This window comes from Rhipicephalus sanguineus, chromosome 9 (genome assembly GCF_013339695.2).
Source record: "Rhipicephalus sanguineus isolate Rsan-2018 chromosome 9, BIME_Rsan_1.4, whole genome shotgun sequence".
Lineage (NCBI taxonomy): Eukaryota > Metazoa > Arthropoda > Arachnida > Ixodida > Ixodidae > Rhipicephalus > Rhipicephalus sanguineus.
Genome location: NC_051184.2, coordinates 116,497,254 through 116,509,179, shown reverse-complemented (window position 1 = coordinate 116,509,179; position 11,926 = coordinate 116,497,254). Strand labels below are relative to the sequence as shown.

The window sequence follows — 11,926 nt, the reverse complement described above, 5'->3', positions numbered from 1 at the left end:
CCATTGACACGATACTACCCTACAAGCCGGATCCATCTGATTGTGCGCCTATTTCTGACACAGCCAGGCTTGCTGAAGAGTGTCGCGAGCTTGCAAAGTCCTTTACAACGCACGAACAAGAGCGGCAGAAGAGCCTTCGCGGTGGCACCACCACTTCTGAGTCCACGTTCCTCCCCGGAGCGCTCGTATGGCTCTCGGTCCCTACCACTGCAACTGGTCTCTCGTCAAAACTACTGCCGAAATACGAAGGCCCCTACCGGGTCGTCGAGCGAACATCCCCGGTCAACTACCTGATCGAACCCATCGAACCAGCTTCGGACATGCGCCGTCGAGGGCGCGACATAGTCAACGTGGAGCGCCTCAAGCCTACTATGACCCACTCATAGTGACGAGCTGTTAGGTCGCCGGACGGCTCCCTTTTCGTACCCGGGGTAATTGTGGCGAAGCAATTGGTACTGTTTAACGGTTGCGCTCTCCAGCGGCTCCTAGTGGGTCGTCCTCTTCTAAAGCCGCTCGCGCTCGGAGCCCGTGCCTTTGCCTTGACTGTCGCCATAGTCATTGTCGCCGAGTGCTGTCCAATAAACAGCTTAACACTATTGCTTTCTTTCTCTCTCTCTATTTTCTCTTTCTATTTCATTCTATGTCCTTGTTTCTCTCTCTCTCTCTCTTCGCGTATTACACGTGCTCCACTTAGCCGATCTATATAGAGAGAGGGGAAGCAAGGAAAGACAGGGAGGTTCGCCGATCAGTGTTTTTGTTTAACGCTCGCACCTGCTGTACTGGGTTATAGGGCTTGCCCAATTCCTGTGGCGCATGCGAACGTGTGGTTTTCTGCGAACAGCAAACTTTTTACGGCCAGCTTAAGCAGCTCCGCTCTGAAAATTGTCTTTGATACACTACTTTTTTCACTTAGAAGTCATTTATTGAGATGTGTTAAAAATGTTTCTTTTAACAATTTCCCAAGGCAACATAAAGTGGTTAGACTTAAAGAACGACGTAAGGTATGAATCTAAATCACAATCTTTCGATCAAAAGGGTTTTTATCAAAATTCAACGAGTTAGCATTTTCAAAGTTCGATAAAGAGTATGCGTTATTTTTATGGTTCGCATGTGACTGTTACGTGAAGGGTCTTTCTTATTTAGTTGGCTCCAACGGCATTGCCGTTACAGTTTCCCGATGGCCAATTGAGCGCACAACACTCCTAATCATCTCCATTTTCACTTAACCCTCAAAAACCAACCTTCCTTCCCCATCACGGGACGGCTGCATGCTCTGTCATAGTGTGTGCGTCATAAATCCTCAGCCATGTTTTTTTTTTTCTAAACACACATGGGCGTAGTGTGGCTGCAACGCTTATTGCTGTCATTTGGTGAGGAGCTTTTATGTTCCTCTAGAACACCTAAAAACATAGCCTCTTTCGCCAATGCATTCTTCCTCTGTATTCAGACCTGTTCTTCGATTCCCGTTAATCTCCGTGTGCCATACGTACGCGCCGTATGGTCAAGAAAGACAATAAAATGCGTTAAAATGAATACGTATTCATCAATAAAATGAAAACAATTCGATGTAATGAATACTTCTTCATTTCTTTTAGCATTGAAATAATACGGCATTTGGTTTACTGGGACATTTTGTTTCCGGTCCAGTGAAATCCGAATTAACGAGCTTTTACTGTATAGCGTTTTTTCCCCCTCAGAACCGTCTCAAGTAGCGGCGTCAATGAAAGTGAAAGAACAATCACCCTTTCCATAAGTGAGATCCCAGTGACGGATAGGGTGATTTTTCGCCCACTTTATTTCAATAGACGTCGTTATTACTACACTACAGTTAAAGACAGCAGTTAATGGCCCCTATGCTTTCTCTCTGCCTAACTGTTTGTTGCAAACATTTGGCTGGGTCTACCAAGGAAACAAGCCCTAGAATAAATTACCGTTTCTTTCCCACAAGCAAGAGTATTTTCATGGTCGAAACCAGGAACCGTTCACAGAACCTAATAGCCACGCCAGTGCTTGAAACTGCCTCGGCAAAATGTCCTATACAAGCGTCTTGTCGGGACACTGCTTATCGCTATCCGCTCTGTTCTTTTATAAACATTACCAATGCATACCTATCACTCCGCGAAGCTGTAGTCAAGCGTTGCACGAAATCGCGGACGACCGCCACTTATAAAACACATACAATCGTTTCGTAGCGTGCACTTTATTGCGATAAAACAGGCGTCTCCGCTCTAACCTGAGGGCCGACGTGACGTCGGACCATGATCTAGCCTTTATGCGCCAGTGTAGTCGACGTGCCTGGCCTGCCCACAATATGGGCACAACTATTCCATTTACACAACGACGCCAACCCACCTCGTAACGCTTGGCGCAAACCTAAAAATTCCGCATAGGCTGCCACTTGCGGCCTGCTTCAAATGAAATGGATTCCCAGTATGCGTGGTATCTGTGGGAATTTTTCTTGCCGGCCAGAAATGATATGAACATAGCGCAGACTGCATACCTTGTACACTCTTGTCTAGATTAAGGCGAAGCATTTATTGTCCTTATACTGGCGGCGTCCGTCTCCGTCCGTGCCCTGGAACGGTGCCAGTTTGTGGTCCCTCCCCCTCACTCTCTCTCAGCAATCACGTGAGGGCACAGCAAATAGCAACAGTTCGCGTTGCTCCTTCCAATGCGCGTTGCGCACTGTCGCGCAAGGCGGCGGCGTCGTCCAGCGGCGGCTCCCGTCCTCAACGCGCAAAAGCTGCGCGTTGCCCCTTTCAACGCACGTTGCGCACCGCGGCGGCGCCGCCTCAGCTCTCAGATCACGTGCTGGCACGGAGGCGCGCGCGACAACGCTCCTTCGTCAGACGTCTCGTTGCAGCAATCGAGTTGGTCTGATGGCTCTAAAGCGGCCCGCCCTTACAAAAATTGGATTACACAGTCTAAATACTGTCTAAACTCTTTTTAGACAGTCTATAGACTGTCTACATCATTTTGTGCGGGCAGTGATGTTTCATGGCAAAGCGCTTCGGGAAGGGACCGAAGAATGTGGATTGCCCTGATACCATGGCATAGTCAGCGAAGGCCACAGGCTTCGCCGACACACTTTGGAATTTAGAAAGTGTCCTTGATTTTCGATGCAAGTTTCTTCTAAAAAGCAGGGCAGCTCACCTCACATTGGCTGGCACCGGTGGAAGGCTATGCGGTCTTGCGCGACTTGCTGTGCGTACGCGCTGCCGCTCTTCATCAGACCGAGGAATTCTGATTACTCCGGTTGTCAGCCTTTAGTGAAAGCGAAGCAAAACCGCGAACGTCCGGCACGTGCGGTGCTAACCGGCGCGTGCGCATTTAGTGTCGCGAAAGTGCAGAAAACCCAAGAAGCATTCAGCGATCCTTATCGTTTTTAGGTCACATGGGGCAGCGCTGCAGCCTCGATATAAAAGAAATGATAAACAAATACGGGACCACCATTTGCCAGACGATTCAGTATTAGATGCAGTGTATTTGCCGTCCAGGGTGGCTCCACTGCTGGCATTGCGTTCCATCAAATATGTCATGCTCGTAACGACATGTGGCCGTACATTCAAACCCGAAACGTTACGTAGCAATTTGCTTGGTTGTCCAGCAACATTGGCAACTCAACACACTCACGGCAAAATTTCGAAACAGCTTGAAGAGCCGCATTCCTTAAGAACACACGGAAAGAGGGAAATATTCGTATGGTAATCCTTATCTCAAAGGAAGCACAACTTCTTGGTGATCCTAGCTGTAGTCAAGCGCGTGGCCACGTTCCAAGTTATCTATATTGCACAATATTATTCAATCGAAACTTCTTAAGACACCCATAAATGCACTTTTTACACACAAAATAAAACAGGCTTTTTTTGTTGCTGTCGATCCGAAAAAAGAAGAAAGAAAGAAAAGAAAGAAGAGAAAAAGAAAAAAAAAAGAAGAAAGAGAGAAAGAAAGAAGAAAGAAAAGAAGAAAGAAGAAAGAAAGAAGAAAAGAAAGAAAAGAAAGAAGAAAAAAGAAAGAAAGAATGCGGGCAGTTTGCACTAACTCGCGCCAAGCTTGGCACAACGAAGCACGGGCCCGTCGCCGCTCGTACTCCGCGTCGATCGACACGTCTAGCTTAGAGATGCGCGGCTTCCTCTTTGGCAGTACGCACTTTCTTAAGAGGCGCCGTGCTTCTCTAGACACGATCGGGCGCGGCCAGGCTATGCACTATGGAGCGGAGGCTGTGCGCGATGTCTCCGATGGTGGGCGTGGCTTAGCTACTGAGCATACGCGGCTTGGCCAGGTGCTGCGGTATCTGGTCGCTAGACGACGCAAAGCTTGCTTCCTTTTATTGCGATAGCAATTATATGGACAGTCTCGGCTGGAAATGTCCGTCCCCGTCGCCGTCATGCACCGTATATGTACAAGTATGTATATATATATAAAAGCCCCAAAGAAAATAATTCAGAAAAATGCTTCCGAAGCGCGGAATCGAACCAGGGACCTCTTGCTCCGCAGCGAGTGGCGCTACCCACTACGCCACGGAACGCAGGTGCTCCGCACAGCTAACGGCGAGCGTTATATACACACCCTTTGCAGCTGGACGGACTCAGAGATGGCCGGCGCTCATAAGCGTTTCTTCATTACCAGCGAGATGGCGCTAGGAGCGCGACGAGCGCATTTAATGTCGTCGGCGAGCTCGCTCGCTTCTTCTTATATTTGCGCAAGGAGAACCTTGGCCTTCCGCTGTCTGCTCGCGCGGTTTTCTCGTGGTGAGGGCAAGAGGGATGTTTCAAGCTTTAACCGTGATGTCCGCGCTCATGTTACGGAGCGCCGCTAAACGACGCCGCTAAACGAACAAACAGAAGATGACCGCGAACTATCAAGTGTCACAGCTCGACACTTGAAGCACGCTAGTTTCCTTCGCTGCTTCGGCCGCCTTTGTAACAATAGCGCTGTTCAAACTGAGAGTATCATTGGCGAGCCTCACTTAGTATAGCATTAGTTTCTTGCTATCGCATTCATTGCTTCGCCCTTGCGGCGAAACTGTGATTTTTTTGTTTCTATCTTTTTTTTTCTCTCTACTTATTTCGCTCTCTTTCGTTGATGTTCTCTTTGTGTCTCGTTTTTGTAGGGTTAGCTACATTGGCCTAGCCGAGCCAGTTTCACGTGCCTCCTCAAGAGCCGTGCTGCGCCTGCACGAGGATCAGTGACGTCACGAATCTGGCACACCGGAGCCGGCCACTCCCATGCGCTCCCCCGCAGCCGCCCGCTACTGGCCGCCGCCGGTCTGCGTTTTCCAGAGGAGTGGACGTCGTAGCCATGGCAGATGTACTGGCGCCAGCGCGCGCGCAGCTATTCGCCTTCACTGGGCAGTCGCCGTCTGACACTACGCTGGACCCCCTTGATAGCACCTATGACTGGCGTTTGCCTGTGTGGTAGCCATGGACAAGGAGAGGCAAATGCTGCTCAACGGCGCAGAAGAGCGGAGATGCTTAACTCATCGAATCCAGAAGTAGTTGCCTGGCAAAATAAATATACATGTGCCACATAATACATATACCGTGTCTGTGTCATTGGAGCAGCAGTAAGCATGATAATCAAGCTGATCCTAGACAACCAGGAAAGCTAACAATAATCAGCTGGACCTTTGCTAAAGCTACGTGATCCTGGCATAGCCGAGCTAAGCCACTGCAACATTTTTTGTCCGCGTTTCTTTCGCTCTACTTCTCTCTTTCTCATTCTTTCTGTGCTACGCTTTACTCTCTCCCCTCCTCCTTTCCCTCTTCATCACTATCACATGTCCTCCTAACGTTCACTTCTCTTTGCCTTGCTACCATGGGCGTGCCCCGATGTGGGCAGGAAGCGGCCGCCCCCCCCCCAAGTCCGCAAAGAAGAGGAGAGGGGAGCGCAAAGTCTGCCCCATACATTGACTTAATAGTGAGGGGAGCGCCGCGATGAACCTTCGCCCCCCTTCCCCCTGCGCACGCCTATGCTTGCTACACTATACAAAGCTATGCTATGATCCGCTAGTCTGCCTGGATAGCCGATTGGTTAGGACGCTCGGCTTCGGATTGAGGTGCGCAGGTTCGAATCCAGCCTCGTGACGAACCTTTTCTACGGCAAGAATTTTTTTCTTTCTCTACCTTTAGATCTTTCTTTCTGTCTCTCTGTTATTCTTTCTTCCTTTCTTTCTTTTCTTCTTTATTTCTTTCTTCCTTTCTTTCTTTTCTATTTCTTTCTTTATTTCTTTCTTTCTCTCTCTGTACTTGTTCTCAGTGTTATTACAGGCCACGCGGTGGCAGTGAGTAGTAGGATTTGCCTGTATTCTGTGGCACATACCCGTTCATGATCTTGATAGTTGTCGGGCACGGCCGCACATTTCAAGCCGAGCTAGAACAGCGTCGCTGTTAAAAGAAAGAAAGAAAAAATCGGCAGATCGCACGCGTTCTGGGAATCGGTTTCATGCGAAGCAGTCAGCAAGTACTTCTATGCTGTACTTTATGGCTTTGAGCCAAGCGTCACGAGTAGGATCAACGTGCTTTTGTAAGTGTAAGATATGTGCACATCGTGGGCTTACCAGGCACGTCGACAGCACTGGCGTTTAAAGGGTAACTTTTGGTGCCACTTAACGTCAGCCCTCACGTTAGAGTACATACGTCAGTATTATCGAAACGAAGTGCACTTTATGGTGCAATCATGTGAATATCACACGTAACTTTCGTAATCTATTCTTCCGGGGTCGAGCAATGCTTCAATATATCTTGCTGAATCATAGGAATACAATGTAATGCTTATTAGACTGCTATAAAAGCGAAGCCAACACCGGCACCACAGACTTTAATCTGATATGACACCTGTATCGTAGGAGTACATATGTAGCGTTTATTGCTTTCTTGTAAAATTATATAGCCAGGACCACGAACATAGTTGACGTTGCACCGTCATTACGCCTTCATAGGCTGTTTTTTCAAAGCAGCTTATAGGACTGGCGTGAGTTTGTGGTAGAATACCTGATTGCCACGCAAAATGCTTGGGTTCGATTCCTGCTGGGATCCTAATTCTTACCCTTTCCATTCGTCGAGTCAACGCGGCCGATGTCGGTTTTTTTAGCGCTCTCTCACTTAAATTACGAATGTTTGTTCTCGCCGTTCCTGGTAGATATAAACTGTCAATCACCTGTGGCGCATACCCGTACACTGCGGCCCGTGGTAAACGGGTATGTGCCACACGTATCTGGAGGAAAGGGTTTGACGACGTACGCGACAGGATTTTCACGTTATTCATGTCATAACCCGACCGTCATATTCGTCCAATTTTCTTACCCTCCCATGCCAATATTGGTCTACATTAAGTTAAGGACGCGATCACGAGGGCGGATAGATAGATAGATAGATAGATAGATAGATAGATAGATAGATAGATAGATAGATAGATAGATAGATAGATAGATAGAAACGGTCGAAGTACCAAAGGTTCGCTAGGAAATTCTTCGCATTTAAAAGAGAAAAAAAGGTAGTACTTCAGTTACACGCGTGCCAGGCTTCGCTTACCCCCATTTTTTTCGAAACGAGAAGTGCTCCTGAATTTTTTATTCCACTTGTCCATGTTTCCAGTTCTCACGTACAGCGATAACATAGCAGCGACATAAAGGAGCACTCGAAGTCGTGGAAGTGAAATCCCAAAGCCCTCACGACAGAGACCACCCCTGTCTAGTGCACATAAGTGCGCGGTGAGCTGTGGAGTGCACGATAACCTACGTGAAATTTTCAGCGTCAGGTAAAGCCTCTTATTGACAGCGTTCGCTCGTCGTCACTGAGGTAGCTTTTAACGTACTGGAAATGCAACATGGCGTCTACGCTAGCGTGGGCACAGCGTCTTCACTAAAGAAGGTAGGCTCTCATGAAGGACGTGGCAGGAACGTTTTCGGCCCTTGTGTCAGAATTACGATAGCCTCGATTATGATGTATTCATGACATTCATGCGACGGCATTAACCAACGTTCCCACCCTGCACGTCGTACAACATGGCGAATTCGCCGATGTCAATGCAAGTCGTCTGTAACACGTCATGAACACCTATCCTTGCTGGACATTCGTGAACATTTTATTTCATCTAATGGACAAAATAATAATTTAAAACAGTACCAGTAATAACATTGATATTGTACATGGTGATCCCTGATTCATGTTTGAATAAATATCCTGATAGACGACGTTGCTCTCGCTTGTATCAGTTGAAGAAAAGCAAGCATTAAAGACTTTCTATTCTACAAAGAGCTGCTTGTGGGGGCCGCCGTCATCCCAGTCACCACGCGACCACCGGTCTGAGTCCCGTTTCGCCTTGAACAAACATGTTTCGCCAGTTCGTAGAGTTCATGACTTACCGACTGCTTCGCATCTTCCAGAATTCTATCAGGGTCTTGGCCTGCAAATGTTGGCTGGGAACAAGAAACGTGTGCACTACACTCGACCCCTCGGAGCGCTGCGTGTGTTTCAACCTGTGTGCGTACGTTTTCGAGAAGTCCGGGCAGCCGTAGTTCACCACCAGTCGCACGTGCGGCAAGGCGAAGTCTTGAACCACCATGTCGGTCGTCACGAGCACGCTTTCGGCACCGCTGCTAAACATGGACAAGGCCCAGTCGCGCTCCTTTTTCACCTTCTTACCGTGAAGGCCGATGGCGGGCCAGCCACCCGTCCGCAGATTGCACGCAATGTCATCGACCTTCCACTTCGTGTCAGCGAACCCCACGGCTCTGTCTGTCTTCTCCTTGAGGACGTCGTCCAAGAGTTCCGCCAATTGCGCTCCCTTGTCTTCCTCCTGGCACATGTCGACGGTCATTTCCAGGCTGTTCTCAAGAGTCAGTGGCGTCGTGCCGAACTTTATTTCGATGTAGTCATCGAGCAGATCCTCAACAAGTGGCTTCAGACTCTTGTGCCAGGATGTTGCCACATTAACGTTTGGTGGTCAGGCCGGCATAGCACGGCAATATTGAGAACAGGGGGCTCGTAACCCATCGTCAGCATACGGTTCACTTCGTCGAGAACGAGGTACGTGCACCGGTGGAGGTTCACCTTGCCTTCTTCGAGGAACTCGATGAGGCGTTGAGGCGTGGCCACGAAGGTGTGGCAGCCCTTCTTGAGCTAGGCGTACTGGCCTCCCTTGCTGTCGCCGTTTGCAGCGCACACATTGCGTAATCCAGCGTGGTCGCCGAGCTCTGAGGCCAAGTTGTGAATGGCCCTTGCTAGATCGCGCGTTGGAGCCACAAGGACGGCGATGGGTCCATCTTGCTGCTTCCTGGGCGGCTGGCGGCTAACGTGTATGACGGCGGGAAGGACGTAGGCGAGAGCCCTGTCCGATCCCGTCTCCGCTATGCCGATATAGTTCCTGCAGGAGAGTGCGATGGACCAGCTGAGGGCCTCGATACACGTCGGGGAAGTGTAGTCGCGTCGGGCCTCGATTTCCTTCCGCACAAAGTCCGGAAAGTTGGACTCGTCGAAGGCGAGGATAGGCTTCGGCACGTTATTCCTTTTCAATAATACACCGTTGGCCTTTCTGTAGGCTTCCACTTCGGCGATCGACCAGCTTTCCATAGCCGGATGTTCTTCGTAGAGGTTTTGCTCGAACGGCTGCAACTGTATGTTGTCCAGTTAGGTTTGCGAAGGAACCATCCGAGCTTACTCTTCCGGTACATGCCGACATTAAACCTTCTACCCCTAAGAATATTGTTATTGAGGTGTTCACCCTTATTTCGCCGTTGCTGCTGCACCGTTCTCTTCTTCGCTTAGGCAGGACTGGCGTGACGGAGTGAAACGGGTTCGCTGCGGACGTCGGCGGCCTAGGTGTTCGGTGGTTGGTTGGTTGGACCTTGTCAACCTGGCGCAACCCACTGTGGGGGATCGGCCATGAAACGGGCGGCACCTTATTTTTGAGAAAAAATTGTTTTACATTGCAAATATGTTATAATAAGGATAAGTAAGGAAAAACTCACACTAATATTCAAGGCTAGAAAAACATTTTAAAATATATATATATATATATATATTATATTATATATATATATATATATATATATATATATATTATATATTGAAGCAGTATGAATGAAAGATAAACTGAAATTAAATAACCTAATAAGCGATTCGCTTTGTCTCCCGTAGAAATCGCATACGGCTTCGAAAACGTTCCTGTGGCTGTGGCCCAATTCAATTGCCCCAAAGGAAAGAACCATCGGAAGGGATAAATTTAATCCCATCCTTCGGAGGGGTTCCTCTAGCAGTCTTTTCCTTTGATTTTTGTACAATCTGCATGCTATAAAGAAGTGGTGCAGAGATTCACTCTAGTTGCAGTGGTGACATAAATGTGACTGAGACAGACCAGACCGGTGCAGGTAAAAGTTCAGTGGGGGAACTCGGCATCGTAGTCTGGTGATAGATATTTCTGCCCTTCTGCTGGAGCACCATCGATTTTTCCACGAAAAGTCAAGGTGCATGAATTCGGATCTTGACAAAGGAGATTTACCAAGGTCAACCGACGTGGCAAACTTTTCAAATCGCGCCGAAGAGACAAAGGCCAACGTCGGTAAAAAAGAAATTATGGGACCATCGCGTGATGCAACTGCAAGCGCGTCCGCACATTCATTGAGGGTTAAACCTTTGTGACCTGGTACCCACACCAAGCGAATAAAACGTAAATGTCTTGGGACAAGAGAATAAAATACTTCTAAGGTACATGACATGTTAGGTGCCGTCAATGAAGAACAACAGACAGACAGTCTGTTAAAATGACTACTTCTGTTATAGATAAGGGTAATTTACGTAAAGCTAGGATGATTGCAAGTAATTCCGCTTGATAAATAGGTGTAAAATCAGGCAAACGAATTGAGAAAGACCAATCCAATGATAATGATGTAATTCCCACTGATGTAATTCGACACAAGTACTTCACGAAGGTTTTACCTGTAATGATGCCAATAGGTTTTGTGCGAAATGACTTGTGGACACCGTAATCGAGACCACTGATGGCTAAAAATGACATCGGCTGATTAATAAAAACATACTGCGAACTCCTCAGGGGTGATGCATATATCTTTAGGAAGGTACGTACTGTCAGGATGTGAAAGCGTGTAAGAAGAGAAGGCAGGCGCGCTTCTTTGTATAAAATATTATTCGCAACAAATTTAGGAAGCCCAAGACATAAACGTAGTGATTCGCGTTCTAGATGAACTAATGACCGAAGTTTGTAGGCAGGTGCCCCAGAAAACAAGACGCAGCCGAACTACAATATCGGGCGAATATACATGCAATAAATCATAAGAAGCACATCACGTCGTAATCCTGTCCGCTTATTGCTGAGCCTGCGAAGCATCCCTACCGTACGAGCTCCTTTAGCTGCCATAGTTTCGATATGCGGACCCCAATTAAGTTTTTCAGATAAATAACCCCTAAATACTTAATCGATTTCACCTGCGGGATAACGTCTTGGCGATAAAGCAACGAAATTTGAACGGGAACGCTGAGCGGGAAAATTAGAATTGCGCTTTTTCTAATGTTCAAGGACAAATTAATGCCTTCCAACCACGTTTCAAGAGTGTTCATATACATCTGTAAGTTTTGATACAATGTATGTATATCTGCAGCTGTAGCAAAAAATGCAATATCGTCGGCGTCGCCCTGTTGAATAGGAATGGTACTTAATAAAATATTAAATAGTAATGGAGACAATACCGATCCTTGGGGAAGACCTCTAGTTTGTTTATAATTTAAAGAAGATATACCAGATTGAGAGCAATAAAACTTTCCGTCTTTCAAAAAGGAGTGTACCCATACAACGAAGTAATGTGGCAGACCTACGTATGTAAGCCAATTTATTAATTTAACATGTTCTACACTGTCATAAGCTTTTGCAATATCCAGAGTAACTAAAGCGGCAAAGTATTTCTGATCAC

At 47.5% G+C, this 11,926-nt stretch overlaps 2 protein-coding genes across 2 annotated transcripts; both read right to left on the bottom strand.

Moving 5' to 3' along the window:
* Positions 1-8,361: 8,361 nt before the first annotated feature.
* On the bottom strand, positions 8,362-8,820 carry LOC119405825 (probable ATP-dependent RNA helicase DDX17). The gene has a single exon (XM_037672653.1). It carries the CDS (start codon positions 8,818-8,820, stop codon positions 8,362-8,364), a length of 459 nt encoding a protein of 152 aa, XP_037528581.1.
* A 302-nt stretch (positions 8,821-9,122) lies between these two features.
* LOC119405824 (ATP-dependent RNA helicase p62) lies at positions 9,123-9,572 on the bottom strand. Its single transcript, XM_037672652.1, has one exon. It carries the CDS (start codon positions 9,570-9,572, stop codon positions 9,123-9,125), a length of 450 nt encoding a protein of 149 aa, XP_037528580.1.
* Between the last annotated feature and the right edge of the window lie 2,354 nt (positions 9,573-11,926).